This window comes from Onychomys torridus, chromosome 4 (assembly GCF_903995425.1).
Source record: "Onychomys torridus chromosome 4, mOncTor1.1, whole genome shotgun sequence".
Taxonomy (NCBI): domain Eukaryota; kingdom Metazoa; phylum Chordata; class Mammalia; order Rodentia; family Cricetidae; genus Onychomys; species Onychomys torridus.
In genome coordinates, this window is record NC_050446.1 from 63,385,828 (window position 1) to 63,404,018 (window position 18,191).

Consider the following 18,191-nt stretch of genomic DNA (forward strand, 5'->3'; position numbering starts at 1 on the left):
GTAATGAAAATTTACATTAGAAATGAAAATGAGATCAATTTGAACACTAGTACTAATAAAATATAAAATGGAAGAGACTGTTTGAAATGAAAATCACCAATATCATAACTCAAAAGGACAGTTTTGTTTTACAAATAGGAAATAAACATGAAGAAAAATGTAAAGCGAACTTTCAAACAGTGCTGACTTCTTTGCATTAGATGATGGTAGTATGAAGCAACATAAGAATTTGTTTACTTTTGCTTCTATGATTCCTTTTCATATTTGGTCACTTGAAGATGCTCAGCATACTACAATTTCACAGTAGAAAACTCTACATTAAAAAGAACATATTGTAAAGTGGAAATAAAGAATAGAAATTGTACTAGAAAATGAGGAAATAGTGTTAAATGACCCCCCCCAAAATGGAAAAAGAATTTGAAAATGCTATAAATGAAGTTTATTTATTTATTAACAAAACTAGTTTTAATTATTTAGAATATACTTCACAGGATCTGTTAAAGGGGAATTATAATTTGACAAAATAGTAAAATTGACAAAATAATAAAAAACATTAACAAAAATATAACTTTTCCAATCTTAATAACAAAACAATAAAATATTGGCATAGGGATAAGAGACAAATAACACCAAGTATGCTTGATAAATTCTCAAGAAATTACATTATTTTATATTTACCTAAAATTATATACAAGGTCTGTGCACACACACACACACACACACACACACACACACACACACACATACAAACATATATAGTCTTCATTTATTATTTTGTCAACTTTCTCTGTTAAAGCTTCTGTCTCTATTTTTCTTGATCCACACAGTTTTAGGTAGGTTCTCCCTTTTACTTCAAACATGTATCTGTTTTCCTAGGTTATATATGTTGTCAGTTGAGCTAACAATGCTCCCCACAAAAATCATAGAATGTTTGAAATGATAATGGCCACTACTCAATATTTTTGTGGCAGTACAGCCAAATATAATAAAATAGAATAGATCTTATTACTTTGATTTAATTAATTTTAACTATTTTGTTTGTTGGCTTCAGAAGTTTAAAGACTCATTGGAACACTGTAAGTTAATGATACAATTTAAGTTGTGTATATTTGTGCTCTTCATTCAAGTAAAGGAACAGATCAATGGAACATCAGATGGGAGTTAATTAACTACCTTTGTTTTATTGTCCATAGATGAACAGAAATTTACAACTGAAAAATCGAATGCCTCTTCTCTGATAGAATTTGTCCTACTTGGGTTTTCTGATGTCCCCCATCTCAGGTGGATTCTGTTCGGGATATTTTTGCTCATATATTTGACTATTCTGATGTGCAACAGCACAATAATGTTATTAACAAGAACTGACTCTGCTTTGCAGACACCTATGTATTTTTTCCTTAGCAATTTTTCTTTTGTGGAAATCTGTTATGTAACAGTCACCATTCCAAGGATGCTCATGGACCTTTGTACTCTAAAAGGAAATATCTCTATATTTGCCTGTGCCACACAAATGTGTTTCATCCTTATGCTAGGAGGTACAGAGTGCCTCCTCCTGACAGCCATGTCCTATGACCGTTATGTGGCTATTTGCAATCCTCTGCACTATTCTCTAGTGATGAACCACAGGGTTTGTACACAGTTGGTGGCTGCCTGCTGGATCAGTGTCATTCCAGTTGTGATTGGACAAACATACCAGATATTCTCACTACCATTTTGTGGATCTAACAGAATTAATCACTTCATCTGTGACATCCCACCAGTACTCAAGCTTGCTTGTGGAGACACGTTTGTGAATGAGATAGCAGTCTATATAGTTGCAATGGTGTTTGTCATGGTTCCCTTTGTGCTGATCATTTTTTCCTATTGTAAAATCATCTGTAGCATTCTGCAATTGTCCTCAGCCAAAGGAAGGGTCAAAGCATTCTCCACCTGCTCCTCTCACCTGACAGTTGTAATTCTGTTCTATGGAACTGCTGGCATCACATACTTACAACCCAAGCCAAATCAATCCGAAATAATTGGGAAATTGTTGTCTCTGTTCTACACCATTTTGATCCCAACTCTGAATCCCATTATATACACTCTGAGGAACAAGGACATCATGCTGGCTCTGAGAAAACTGCTCAGTAAGTTATTAGTATGAGACAAAATTTTGAAGAGCACATATCTGTTTATCATTCTCACACACACACACACACACACACACACACACACACACACATGAATTTTTCTTCTGACATTCTTTCATATTGATTAAATTTATGTTAAAAACCCACATTTTGTCATGTAACCTTAATTTCATACTTCATTACAGGGTTTCCATATTTCCAGATGGAAAATAAATCAGCTTCCTGTGTCTGTTATTAGGACCTACTTTTTCACTGTCAGCTAAATACTCTTCTAAGATTGCCTGAGCAGCTCTTTGGCAGATAATTTAATTGTGATCTATGAGCAGAGGCAGTTGTCATATTCTGAGACAGATTTAGTTTGACTTTCATACACTGTCTTCCTTGATTCAGTTGTTAATTTTGTTTGCTTTTAGTACACTGAAATGTTAAAAGGTAGCTAATGTAGTTGAAGTATAAAGGTCAGGCATGGGTGCATGAGTAGCTCAAAGGAAACTATTTCTCCCTAATTAACTGTTTGTTATTTATAGATTTCAGGTAAGTGGGTCATTTTCTTTAGTCATTTATACACCAATCATATGGCCACATTCCAATCGATAATCCTGATCTATTTCCACAAAGAGAGCCTTGATTTTATTGAGTTACAAAAGATAACCAGAAGTCATGATTCTGAGAAAGGAATAGAGAGAAGGCAAGATTGATAGGGCTAAGAGATAGATAAATAGCTAATAGATAGATAGATAAAGATAGTTAGATAGATAGATAGATAGATGATAGATAGATAGATAGATAGATAGATAGATAGATAGATGATAGATAGATAGACAGACTGATGATAGAAGAGGTGAGAAAGTGTACAGAACTCATTATACACGTTTTACAAATAGAATCATTATAAACAAAGTATAACCTAAACTCATCATATATATCTATAACATTGATAAAGAATTACTTTGATAGAAAACAAGTAAAAACATGCTAAATCTTAATTACATCTTGTATATGATTTGAAGCAATGTTTCAATTCATCCTTGGTTGTAGCATTAGGAGAATGTAGGGCCAAAAAACCATAAAACTTGAAGCCATCTTGGCATTTTGCTTACTATAGTATTACTAACACATGTACAGAAATAATAATAAAAAGATGGAAATATATTTAGAAAAATGTTACCAGGAAAATTTTATGAATTTCTCAGACAAACAGCTATTTAAGCTGTGACATCTCATTAAAAGATTACAGATCAATATTTCTATCTCTGAAAAATGAAACAATATGTCCTTTATGAAAGTGTGGGCATTATCTTAAATTATGACTTTTTATTTACATAGTCAAATATATTTTAGGAGTTGGAGAGACAGTTCAGTGGTTAAGGGCATTTGCCGCTCTTGCAGAGGACACAGAAATCAGGGTGTCTCTTAACCATTTTTTTCACTCTAGTTAAAGTGGATCTGGTGCCCTATTCTTGTATCTGGGGGAATCAGGTATGCACATGGTACACAGACCTAAAATTGGACAGCACTCCATACACATAGTTTTTAAATTAATATATTTTTATTTATGAATATATAGTTAACTACTAAAAGTATTTCAAGAATATAAAATAGATGTTAAATATTAACACATTATTTATTAATTAATAACATGGAATATTATATATGTACTATTATACATTTGAATGAGTAATATATTGAATATTTATGCTCTTGTATAAAGGTATAAGAATTAATTACTGAAAATATAATAAAAACCATATAGAATTTCCAGAATTTCCCACATACAATAACACAATCAATTCTAGAAGAAAATCATAAGAATTTCAAGCACCTCTGATGCACAATTTACATTATTAGATTTAAAATAAAAGTATGTTTCCTGCTAATGGCTGAAACTATCCCCATAAAATCTCACAAACATTCTTGCCTAAACATGTGCTGAACAAGCTTGCTACCAATTGACACTCCAAAGTGGTTGAGAAAAAGCCCATGGGATATCAGACTTTCATAATGTCTATAGACAACTAATGAATTCTGAGAGCAGGTGAAGTAGTCTTATATAGACAAGAACACACCAATTGATTATCCAGTAGAAAATGGTCAATCCTGAAAATATACATACAAGCACCATTATACAAACTCAGCTGGTTATGTGTAAGATTATCTATCCATATATATATACATACATACATATATATATGTATGTATGTATGTATATATAACAACAATAAATGGAAAAAGAGGCCATAAATTTGAAAGAGTACAAGGAAAAGTATATGTAAGAATAATAGACAGGAAAGGGATAGGAGGGATATTCTTATAACATTAAAATCTCAAAAATTAAAGAAAATAAAATTTACTTGATCCCATCAAAATATAAACCACAAACAAAAGTATGGTAAATACAGAAAAATGAGGTGTGTGAAATATGAATAAGGATGTCTGAAAAAAAAACACAAAGAATTGGATTAACTGTTTACCTAAAAATAAATCCCACAAATCTGCAATAATCTTAATTATGTATTTAATTATGCATATATAGATGTTTCTTTGATTGCTTGTTTTTGTTTTGTTTTGTTGTTTGAGATAGGGTCTTTCTATTGTGTTGCTCTGGCTGTCCTGAAACTCCCTCTACAGAACATAAAGATTTCATGAACTTTTCTCATTTTGGCTGACATTTCTTCCTCCAAGTACCAAAGATCACTTAACAAAGCCCCTAATACCAGACGCAAAAAGCCTTCTTTTAAGTTACTGCCCACGGAAATTCAAGAGAGTCCCAAAACATATAGTCCATTGTTGTTACCCTTCATTATCCCAAAGAAGCAGAATATAAGTGCCTATTGATGTAGACCTCAAAGATTTAAGAAGCTGAGCCTACAGACTCCTGAGCAGGAACTGACCTGAATGCTCCTCCTTGAGTATCAGCTCTCATGGTACCAGACAGTGCTCTGTAAGCTCTAAACAGAGAGAGGTACCTAACAGTTCCACACAGCTATGATGCCTATGAAGAACATAAACACCATCATGACATGATAACCCTAAAGGTATAATACAGGCAGACATTCATTGGTGATAAAGTTCAGCTTACTAAATGGACTTAACATAAGAGATTCTGCTAAACAAGAGGAAAACCTATTTAACTACTTGGTGCTAGTGACATCATAGTTATTGGAGGAGAATCTACAACTGCTAATTTACTAAACTGGCACAATCCCCAACAAAAATCTATAAGCATTTTTCCTTGTACCCATAGATAATTGCAGCCTTCAATCATCATCAAGGAAACACCTCTTTGAAACAGAAGATCACTCCAGGAAAACACAGCCAATCAAAATGTAGATCTGTTGTGCCTAGTCCCAATGAATATATCTACAAAACATCTAAATGTTTAAGACTCATGGAATACTGAGTAAGAGTTGGTAAAAAGATTGTAAGAGCCAGAGGATTAGGGAGTTCGCTGTGACATTTTTATCCTAGTAACATCAGAAGCTACATCTATAGTGTCTCACAAACATCACTTGATCAAAAATGAGCTGAACAAGGATAATACCAATGAATATGCCAAAGTGCACTGGGAAAAGCTTGTAAGGTATCAATACTACACTATTAGCAAATGAGAAGAGATTAGAGAGGGAGAGGTGGTAATTTCCAGAAAAGAGCATACCAATTTTTGTCAAGTGCCAACCAGACAATCCTGAAAATTTATAACATTGTACAGACTGACAGCATGTATTTAGGAAACTCTCTCTCTCTCTCTCTCTCTCTCTCTCTCTCTCTCTCTCTCTCTCTCTCTCTCTCCATATGTGTGTGTGTGTGTGTGTGTGTGTGTGTGTGTGTGTAGAGAGAGAGAGAGAGAGAGAGAGAGAGAGAGAGAGAGAGAGACATCGATACATATCTATGCACTTACGAATGCAATAACCATTAGTGGCAAAAGAGGTCATGAATTTGAAGTAGAGTAGAGAGAGGAATATGGAAAGGTTTGGATTGGAAGGGACAAATGTTGAAATTACATTTTTTGAAATATTGCTATAATTCAAATTTATTTACATATTATAATATTAATTTACATTCTTAAAGACATAAAATATTTAGAGAAATAGAATTTGTTGCATGAAAGAGAGAAAAATGTCCTCATTACAATCAACAAGTGCATATAATTAGCTTTTCAAATGTTAGTGATAAATTTGAAAAACATACCTGCCTTTAAGTCCTGCAAAAAATAATGATTTCATTGTGATCCTATGAATCATTCTTGGTTAAAGATATTTCTTTGCTTCCTCTTTCATTATCAAAAATACTTTCATCTTTTTTAAACCACACATAACAATACCATAATCCTTATCATCTTTGACTCATTTCAATGGGTATGTATTTCCAAGAACAATGTGTCACACAGGTAGAAGTCTCCTTGAGTAAGAAATGTCTTTGTGTGAGTGGTGTAGTATGAGGTAGCCATTGAACATTCACTTTGCTTTGAAGAGTGTTTCTAGAAGATGATGGACTCACCACATGAAAGAGATGTCTTCATGCATTAAAACTCCATGTTTTCCCTTAACTAAAATGCTGACAGTGTAAAGAAACTTATAGCCCATATAACATATAAAAGATACTATCTTGGAAAGCAGGTACGAATCAAGGCTATTGTGGAACCACATAGCTAAGCAAATAACTAATGGCTTACTTAAATTATTAAGGACTCAGAATCTGTTAAATAATCTGTAATAGGTGCCACTTTCCTTTCTTAACAGGACATGTTGTTATGATTTTGAAACATTGTACATGATACCACTATTCAATTTTAAATAGATTAGTATCACCCAAACACAGGTTCTTCTTTCCCTAGAGAAATTATTTATTTTCCATTATTTACTTAATTGTGGTAGTGAATGGCAATAGTCCCTTCTTAAAGACTGAGAAATTGAAATGCGTACACAAGACAGTCAGAATCAGTCACTAATAACAAAGTCAATTGATTTCCTTCTGTTTGCTTTTGATATATAAACAGAGCTAGATAGACATAGATTAGAAGGGGAATTTTGTGCATTTCCTTTGATTAAAATGGATTTTTTTGACTATACAAACAAATACTGGAACATAAGTCAAAGTAGTTTCCCCAAAGGATGAAAATTATCAGGGCAATCTCTCCTATGGTATATCAAATTTATGGCAATATTTTCAAATGTTTATATTGTTTCAGTGTTAATAGATGAATTAGTAAAACAAAAGTTAGAAAAAAACAACAAATATATGATAAGAATCTGAGAAAGTTCAGTACTTGGCCAGCATTCATTTTTCTAAAGGTGTTAGGATGCACTTTATATATGTTTATATCTGGATGGAAGCAGAGGGCTCCTTGCTTTTTGAAATATAGTCTTCTACTGAAACTTATATGCAATAATTAAGACAGACTACTGAGATAGCAAGCCTAGCAACCTTCAATTCTCCAGCTCCTAGCTTAAAGATAAAATGTTTGTGCCAATGTATCATAATTGTAGGTGGTCTCCAGAATTCAAAGAAATTTCCATGTTTATTAAGCAAATATTTTGCTGACTGGGTCATCTCCTACTTCTATATCATAATATTTTGAATTTTTATTTCTTTATTTTGTATTTTAATTTATTTTTGAGGTTATCTAATCCACCCATGTGTAAACATGCAAATGTACACATATACAGAATCTGTACATACCAAATACACAAATAGTAGAAAACATTTAAAATATGTCATCATAGACATACTATCAGAAGATAAAAATAAATGGATACAGTGCTATATCAAGGTTATGTTTATAAAGAAGTAAAATGAAAATACTTTAAAAAGAAGCCAAGTGAAAGTGCCTATTTATATATATTTAATTGTATACAAATGCAAGCTGGGAGTACATTGTTTTAGTAAGCTTAGATTTTTATGATGTATTAACTCCTAAATTTCAATAAGTATTATATGCATAATTCATAGTGTTAAAATTTGAATGAAGATAAAAAAGGTTATAAACTAATTAAACAGGTGTAGTTAGTACAATTTAGAAATACAGGATGGGGGAAATAAATAATACAGGGAAAATGATTCCTTATACTATTATCACAGATCAAAAGAAAAAAGAAAAGAAAAGCCAAGAGATATTAATGATACTTCAAAACTAAATTTATTCTTTTCTGATTTTCAGGCATTTTCAAACTCTGCTACATTTCATGAGACTTGTCTTTTCGGGTGATCATACTAACAGTGACTAGAAATGACATAATTATTTATAAAGTGAATGTTGACCAATTTCTAAGGATTTATGTTTTACATTTTTATTAGTTTTACTGTTGTTTTATGATTCTCATTTTTATTTGAATGGTATTAAACTCTGGAATTAAAAAACAAAACTCATTCTTTTCTCTAAGTGTAACACAAATATTTTTTTTTCCTCACAGTTGGAAACAGAGTATGTCTTCCTGACAGTGATAGCTATGAATTCTGTGTAATAACTTGACATGTTATTTACCTGAAGACGTGTTCCCTGTAAATAAACACTAGAATATCATATACCCTGAATCTTATAAAAAATAGAAAAGGGTATATAGGCTTGACATAACTGGTACAGGAAAATATTTTCTGGACAGGACACCAATAACACATGGTACTAATAACAACTAATAACTGGGACCTCACGAAGCTGCAAAGCTTCAATATGGCAAATGACACCATCATTCAGAAGTGGTAAGAAAACAAACAGGAGGAGATTTTACCAAATACACATCTAAGAGAAGGTAAGTATCTAAAATTTATTAATTATTAAAAATACTCTATATCCAGAAAACAAATAGCTCAATTAAAAAGGGGGTTCAGAACTAAGCAGAAAGTTCTCAAAAGATAAAACACAAATGACTGAGAAATATTTAAAGAAATATTTAACTCATGCTATTGGTTGCTGTCCACAAACTCATTGTAAGACCTTATTGCTAAAGACACTAATTATAACACATAACAACAAGAAGTTGAGCTGGTGCCTAAACAGAAACTTTTCCCTTCTGACTAATATTCACTGGTAGACACACTATCAGAGGAGAGAGATATCCATCAACCCAGCTACAAAAACTGTGATCTACAATGTGACTGGCCTCCAAGATATGCAGATGCAATAGTAACACAGATGTTGGAGTACAAACCACTCTAGGTTGGATTTAAAACTCACTTTATGAGGAAGAACCCATGCCTGACACTGCTTGGGTTACCAAAATTCTAAGACTAGATAGACCACAGGCCTAGGGGAAAACTAAATACTATTTACTCTACTAAAGGATCATAGAAATAAAAGGACTCCTATGACAATCTGCTATACCCATAGACCTGTGCCTTGCTCATCCATCTTCTGAGAAACTTCCTCTTGCAGTACGTAGGAACTACCACAGAGACCCACGAGTGGGGAACATGCAGAGAATGAGAGACTTTGTAACACTCAGTCCTAAACTGATGGCTTCAGAATATTCTTCCCCTCAGGGCACCAAGAACTATGCAGAAGAGGAAGGGGAAATATTGTCAGAGCTAGAGGGGATGGATGACTCCAAGGAAACTACACTCTCCAGACAAAACAAGACTGATGTGCACATGAAGTCACAGATACTGTTGCATCATGCTCAAAGTCTCCATGGGCTCATGATAGATGAAGCCCCTGTGCTGAAAAGTAGGAAGTAGACATGAGTTCCTATCCCTAACAAAGAAGATATCTGTAACTGAGATCTACTTGTAAAGGAAAAATTAGCTTTCTTTATTAAGACTCACTGAGAATATCAGAAATTCTTCAGAATAGGTCCCTTGCCCATCAGTGAGATGTTCAACAGAAAACAAACACAATGGAATTTTTTGTCTCCTATTTCTTTGTTTAGATATCTTTTGTCTTGTTGGTCATATTATGGTTTTATAGTTTGTGTTTTAAAGTTGATGCCTGTTAGCCAAGTGAAAATCAATTTTCTCTAAAGGAATATCACTGGGTTTATTAGTTGCATTCCTCACAAGACCTCATGCCCAGGTGTGGTTCCCCAACAGAAAACAGACTTAATGTTTTTCTTTGTAGTCAGATTTTTTTTTATTACTTCATTGGTCTTTTACTTGTTTTATTTGTCAATTACTTGACTTGCATTTACGTGGGGGTTTGTTTTTATTCCATAAGAGAGACAGAGAGTAGTGAGACAGAGACATAGAGAGAAAACAGAACATAGGGTGATAGACAAAACAGAGGAGAGGAGTTTGGAGAGAAGAAATCATTATTAAAACACCTTTTTTTGAAAAAAAAACTAAATAAATAAGAAATAGACTGAATAGAGTATATTCATACAAACAAGGCTGAAAACAATTGATGAAGGGATGGCATGGGAAATGAGGCAATATTTCAACAAATAGTTGGCCTCATTTAAAGAGTCTATCTGTACTAGACATTTACCAAATAATTGTCTCAGAACATCCCTGTTAGTGATCAAGAGTAGAAGGCTCATCATAGCATGCATGATTCAGTTAATCATTGAGGTAACATTAGAAAATTACCAGATGAACAAACCAGCAACATACAAAGAATAAATTTTTTATAGAAAAACAAACTAAAATTAAAATGCATGTAGTGCTATAATCGTATTATTATATTCAGAGTTTGAGAGAAAAATGTCTAGGGTTGCCTACAAAGCTAGATACACAGTATAGGTATAAATGCATAAATATAGACATAGACAAGAGAAACACGACTCCTTGCTCTTGGTGAATAAAACAATACAGCTGATTGTCTTGTGGCCACATACTATTAGTCTTTGAAACCAAGTAAATGAATATGTTTTGTATTGATTTTAAAAAATACAATTGATGACAATAATAAACATGTCTCTAAAAGAATGATACTAATGATACTAAAAAACTAGGATTTTCAATTTTTTTATTGATGTACATGCTAGTTTAATGCTTTAGAAGAGAAGGAAAGAGGTGAATATGTACAAAAAGTAGAGTCATGTAAGGCAAACTACAGAATGGGTCATATCATGTTTGCTGTATAGAAATAGAGAAACATTGTCTTGATATTAAGCATATTCTTTTTTGTTTTGTTTTGTTTTTTCGAGACAAGTTTTCTCTGTGTACCCTTGTATCCTGGAACTCACTCTGTAGATTAGGCTGGCCTCGAACTCACAGAGATCTACCTGCATCTGCCTCCCGAGTGCTCCATATTCTTATCCATGTACAGCTTAACCATTGACTCAAATGAAGAACACAGCTTTGGTTAGGTTCACTGATGTTCACTTTATCTCCTCATGTAGAATTCATATAAGTAATATAAGAATTTTAGATTATTGTAAGCTCTGTGTGTGTTCAGATTTATTTGATTAATTCTGTTAGGCATCTGTCCCAATATTTACAGGATTGTTCTTATCTGTCATTAAGTATACTTATTAATATATATTTAATATAAATATCTATTAGTTGTATTTTGGACTTTCTTTTGACATGTAAAATCTTATTACTAAGAGAAGAATAGCTTTTTACTTGACACAAAAATTTTAGTTTTTTTTCTTATTTTTTAACATTGTGCATAATGTGAAATGAGTATTTTATCCATTGCAGAATTATTTTATTTTGTAGCTTCTTTTTGATTTTTATTTGGTATTCTAAAGATTTAGATATGATTAGATTAATAGTCATTTAAAAATAAAGTATTAGATAATTTCATGATTCTATATTCTATACAATATTATGTAAAAGTTAAAATTAATTTTGTTATAGCATCAATTATTAATAAAAGTTAATTTCTTTCCTCAGAGCTTATTCAGATGTCTAAATAATTTTGTTTAAATATAAAAATTTTATGAATTTGTCTTATCAATATTTTATATAATTCTTATTTATATTTGTAGTTTTGCAGAATATTTCATTCTCTACCAATACATCTTCCTGTCATTCTTTTGAGGACATAGGAATCCCTTTCAGTCAGCTCACTCTTGGATGTGTACCTAACATAGTCAGCCTTGGCATCTCACTGTTGTCCTGAGCTCTGCCACTCCTGAATCCACATGAGCCCTCACTATTTATTCCCCACTACCTTCCCATGACCATTTTAATGCTTTCTCAACTTGTAATGAACTTTATCAAATGCTATTTGCTCTCATAGTGTTACAGGAGGTCTTATCAGAAATGATTTTGTAATAACCTTAAAAACTATTAAAGCACTATTTAATGAATAATATGAAGCAGTGATAGATTTGAAACCTAATAACTCCATGGAAGATACTGTTCAAAATGAATTTTTATTAATCATTTTTCTTGCAACATATTTTTACAATATTGTTTCCACCTTCATGAAGATTCTTAAGGTACATAATGTTAGGCAAAATTGTCACTCTTGGGCCTGAAGTTTTGAATACACAGATTCCTTTCATCATGGATTTTCCATTATTGCATCTTGGCTTACTCTAGATTCTCATTTCACCCTAAATAAAGATTACTTTGCTTGTTAAAACTGTAACACGGGCTACCCTGTTAGGGTATACAGAATACAGAACCCATTATAGCATACCAACTGGAGAAAAATAATAGATGCTCACAGACTCAAGTCTATTATGAACCAAGGCTATACATAGAGTCTTCATAATAGAGAACATGACAGCTTTAAATTTTGCCAAATTATGTAATTACTGTGAAGGCTTTAATTTGGATGATCTCTCAAAGTGTTGCTCAATAAATTGTCCATGTCTAGGAAAAAAAAAAAAAAAACACAATGTGCTTTCAATTCCACTGGGGGCCCAATTTAAATGTCAAGGTAGAGTAGACATTATCTGGGAAAAAATAAATCAGGAAATAAGCAAACCTTAAAGAGATTTGGTGACACAGAAATTTAGATCAGTAGACAGCATTCAGGTGAGGGACAGAGTGACATTTATTTGAAGAGAACTTTGTGGCCTTCAGATACAAAATTCCTTAGTAGAAGATGACAAAGCTTTGAGGATATAAGTGACTCCACTTACAATAAATGAGACATTAAATGAAGGTGATAAAAAGTCAAATTTAATCTTCGTTAGAAAGGTAAATATGACTTATTTTCTACTGAAATCCATTTTACTTCAACATCAATGTATTCCAAATTTTAACATATTATAGAAAACAAATTAATTTAAATGTTAATGTGTGATTTATTAAATAAATATAATTTATATAGTGCTTGTTATAGTAAACACAGATGATGAACCACTTGAAAATAGAGAAATCTTTACCTATGATAATTTTGTGATGCATAGATAACTTTATGGAAAACTCCATTTTGAGGCAGTACATTCTAACAAATTAAGAAAGAAGTGGTATATTCCTTTATGTATAGTCTTAATTGTATTTTAATCAGAGTCTCAGAATTAAACAACTAGTATAATATATTTATATTAACAGTGATCCAAAGTCTAATTATTTTTAAAGAATCATAATGAATTCACAGAAATAAATGTTTTGCAATATAATGAAAAGTATTATAAGATCAAGGCATTGCTTAAATTCATTGGAGGACGTATAGCTTATACATAGCAAAATACACTCTAAAAACTTTCTGCAATATCTGATCTTTACATGACTTAGAATACTGGTACAAATTCTTTGAAGTCTTTGGATTTATCCAGACAGGAGAAACTTGAAATAGAAATTCACCAGCATCATTCTTATTGGTGCAAACATATTAGAAATTAAACATTTACCAAAAAATATTATTTGAGTGGAGCACAGTGAGCAAATTTTACCTCTTCATAGCTTTATCTCCTCCAGAGCAGAAGATAAGTCATTGGTCAGAATGTCATTTCAGTAACTATATTTAGTATTGCAGATGTCTAAACTGTAGTATGAGTAGATCTAGAAATATTTTATAAGAGTAAAATATATTAATCATTGCCACTTGAAAACATAATGTAGGAGAATTTCATTGTTTTTGTCCTCCATATTAATCATTTTTGCTGCTTGTGAGAGAAAAAATCCTTTAAACTGTTTTTCAGTTCAAAGCTGAATGGCATACAATGAGCATCTGACAAGTGTCAAGTACCATTTACTAAAGAAAAAACATAGTTGAAATAGTAAAATAGTCCTGGCCCTTTTCCTACATGCATTTGTGATTTGTGTGATATAATTCACACAAAAGCATAGAGAAAACTTCAACAAAGGGTTCCCAGGAGAAGTCCTGATATTGGAGAAACATTAACAGGAGGTGAATGAAAGGGGAAAAATGTAAAAAGAGATTCGTTGCTGTATCACCTTCAGGCTGATTTTAAAGGTTTCATTAAGATTTCTCATAGCAAGGAAATGATACTCATTTCCAAAATAAGTTTTAAGCAAAGTGAGGGATTCAGAGAATGTCTTTTATTAAATTTTTATTAATCCATTTGGAATAACAAAATTATGAAATGTAGAAGAATTAAACAGAGTATTAAAAAAACTGATATAGTAGGTCTGGAGAGATGGCTCAGTGGTTAAGAGCACTGGCTGCTCTTCCAGAGGACCCAGGTTCAATTTCCAGCATCCACCTGGCAGCTCACAACTGTCTATAACTTTAGTTCAAGGGGATCTGACACCTTCACACCAATGCACATAAAATAAATTTAAATAAATTATTTTTAAAAAGAAAACTAATATAGATAACATTTGTAATAACATGTGTGCTATGACTACATCAAGATTTTTGCCTATATTAAGAGGTGCAATTCTCACAATACTTCTAAGTAGTTTTATAATCTAGGTCATTGGATAGCTTAACAAATTATGGCCAAATGCTACCACAGTATATATTTTACACAGTAGAAAAAAAAGTGGAAGAACTATTCAAGTACATCACATTTTAGTAGGACTCTATTCTCTATTAAGAATTATATTACTACACTTTTTTATAGACCAAGGCCCAATGCACAGTGTTGTAGAGATGAAAGATGAATAGGTTTAAGTGAGAAGTCAGTTATCTTCACAAAAAATTTCTTAGGAATCATCCTCTTCAGGATTGTAAAAGTACAAATTTAGCTGCTACAGTGAATGAGGACCTCTTTGTCACTATGTGGAAATACACCCTCTGAACACACCAAATTTATGACCCTGAAGAAAAAAGGTTTGAAAGAAAATAATTTTCAGTATAAGTCCACCAACTGAAGTTTTAGTAACTTCACAATTGCAATGTTGCACAGAGTCCTGAGAGTTTAACAGGACAGTCAGTGACTTTACTTTTTATAACCACAGACTCTACCTCTGTGTCCTCTACACACAGTGTTCTGTCTTTCCTCCACTGTACCCTTACCTTCATCCTGATATGAAATGTGTTCCTAAGCTGGATACAATGAACAAAACCTTCTAAAACCCCTACTTAATATAATTTGGAAAGACGCTTCTTTTAAACATGATATCCCAAATTTTTATGGCAGTATTGTTTAATTGCTTGTCATTATGAATTGAAAAATGAAGTAAATATGTACAAATTAAATCATAAGATGAAAGGAAACTTTGAAATAAATAACAATGTGTTATAGTGCTTAAGCTAGGTAACAGGCATAAAAATATAATAAAATGTTTGAAGAAATACATAAACAATAGTACGTTAAGGGATTCATGTGTACAGTTTCACATTTAACCATTTTTTTCTTTTCTGTTGAAATGTGTTTTCTCCATATAATATAGTCTGACTATGGTTGCCCCTCCCCGAAATTCTCTTAATCAAATCCACAAATTTTTCTTTCTCTCATTAGAGAACAACAGATGTTTAGAAAATAATATGAAAATAAATACGATAAAATAAAAACATACATACCAGAATAGGATAAAACAGATAAGCAAATGGAAGGGAACAACCCAAAACATAATAAAAGCCTAAGCATGTATCACAGAGAGATGTATATTCACACACTGAAATCTCTGAAAACACAAAACTGGAATCCATATTATGTATGCAAAAGATTTGTAAGGTTTACAAAAACTGCTAAGACAAAGCATTTGGGACAAAGAACCGTCCAAAATGCTGGCCATCCGCTCTTGATCATGGGGTCTACACTAAAGAGTGGCTTATATATCCAGTGAGATTGCATTGGAGAAAATATTTTTTTTATTGCAGTGATTATCAATTGGATATAACCTACAGATTATGGTAGGGACAGTTTTATTTTAAATATATAGTAAATGTTTTAAAAGTTATATTTGGAATATATTAATGATATATTTTCCCCAAAAATCTAACATAATTCACATGAAGTAAAAAAAGAAAAAGGATTTACTTTTAAACATTTTTAAAATTCTATTTGAAGTGTGTAAGTGTTTTGCCAGAATATATATGTTTCAGATCAGCCCAAATCTGGAGTTACAGACAGTTGAGATTTGCTACGTGGGTGCTGTTGATCAAACCTGGGTCTTTTTAAAGAAGAACCGGTGTTTGTAAGTGCTGAGCCAATTCTCCAGATCATTAAAAAGCATTGTCAGAAATGGTATCAGAGAAAATACATGTCTGTCGATATATATAAATCAGAAGGAGTTTACAGTGGTGCAAGGTCTCTGCTGTGTAGACCATTTCTTAGTGTAGCCTGAGCTGTAGAATTTGGCAGGTTCATATTAATTTTTGAAGATATTTTAGGGAGCTGTAGAATTTGGAAGGTTCATATTAATTTTTGAAGATATTTTAGGGAATCTACAGAGGAATTATTCCTAAGTTCTAAAATAACTAAAACTAAAATTTATAAGCAACAGTACATTTACATTAGACACAAATGGCCAGATACCAAAAACTAATCAAAATGACTGGATATTAGGACAAAAGCCTCTTAACCCAAAGGCAAATGAAAGAACCCAAGCTGACTGAATCTGCTTCACAGATGAACCGGCAACAAAAACCACAAGGAGGAAATCTAACCAATCTGAAGGAGTTTGTTCTTCTGGGATTTTCAGATATTCCCCGTCTCCAGTGGTTTCTATCTGGTCTCTTTCTTGTCATGTATTCCTTTATCCTACTGGGCAATGGCATCATTGTACTAATCACAAGGGTAGACTCTGCTCTTCAGACACCCATGTATTTTTTTCTTGGCAACTTTTCCTTTTCAGAGATATGTTATGTATCAATTACTCTACCCAGAATGGTCTTCAATCTTAGTACCCAGAGAAGAAGCATCTCTTTCATTGCCTGTGCTACACAAATGTGCTGCACTCTTATCCTGGGGGCCACAGAGTGCCTCCTCCTGGCTGTCATGGCCTATGACCGTTATATGGCCATCTGTAACCCTCTGCACTATCCTTTAGTCATGAACCAAAGGGCGTGTTCCCAGCTGGTGATTGGCTGCTGGATCAGTGGAATTCCAGCACAGATAGGGCAGACATCACAGATTTTTTCTCTTTCATTTTGTGGTTCCAACCAAATCAATCACTTCTTCTGTGACATCCCCCCAATACTTCACCTGGCCTGTGGCAACATCTTTGTGAATGAGATGTTGGTTTTCCTAGGTGCTGTGATATTTGTGTTGGTTCCATTCCTGTTGATAGTTTTTTCCTATAGTAAAATTATCTCTACAGTCCTGAAGTTACCATCAGCCACAAGTCAAGTCAAAGCCTTCTCCACCTGTTCATCTCATCTTGCAGTCGTGATATTATTTTTTGGATCAGCTATGGTTACATATTTTACATCCAATACTAGTCATTCAGGTGGAACTGACAAAGTGCTTTCTCTTTTCTATACTGTTGTGACTCCCATGTTTAATCCCTTGGTATACAGTCTAAGAAACAAAGATGTCACAGTAGCACTGAGAAAATTCTTATGCAAACAATTTACTAAAATATAATGGCTTATATTACAGATATGGATTTGCATGTGCTTATAATTAAGTTTGCAGAGGTATCTATTTTTAACTATGTATCTTAACTTTTCTACACTAATGATTACTACAAAATAAAAGTTAGTTGTGATGTTGAGAGACATTTATCTCTTAAAATATATTTTGTGATGTATATATTACCAAATTAAATACACTTCAGTTTTACATCTATATTTATTGTGAACTCTCATTCCTAAAGAATACTTGATATAATTAATATTACCAGATATATTGTAACACATATTTATGATGC

At 32.5% G+C, this 18,191-nt stretch overlaps 2 protein-coding genes across 2 annotated transcripts; both read left to right on the forward strand.

Moving 5' to 3' along the window:
- Positions 1–1,180: 1,180 nt before the first annotated feature.
- Positions 1,181–2,143, forward strand: LOC118581794 (olfactory receptor 10AG1-like; the record flags this gene model as incomplete). The annotated part of the gene is made up of 1 exon (XM_036184238.1): positions 1,181–2,143. A coding segment is annotated over one exon (963 nt), but the record flags the coding sequence as incomplete, so codon positions are not given.
- Positions 2,144–16,948: 14,805 nt separating this feature from the next.
- LOC118582893 (olfactory receptor 10AG1-like) lies at positions 16,949–17,905 on the forward strand. Its single transcript, XM_036186032.1, has one exon. It carries the CDS (start codon positions 16,949–16,951, stop codon positions 17,903–17,905), a length of 957 nt encoding a protein of 318 aa, XP_036041925.1.
- The last annotated feature ends 286 nt before the right edge of the window (positions 17,906–18,191 follow it).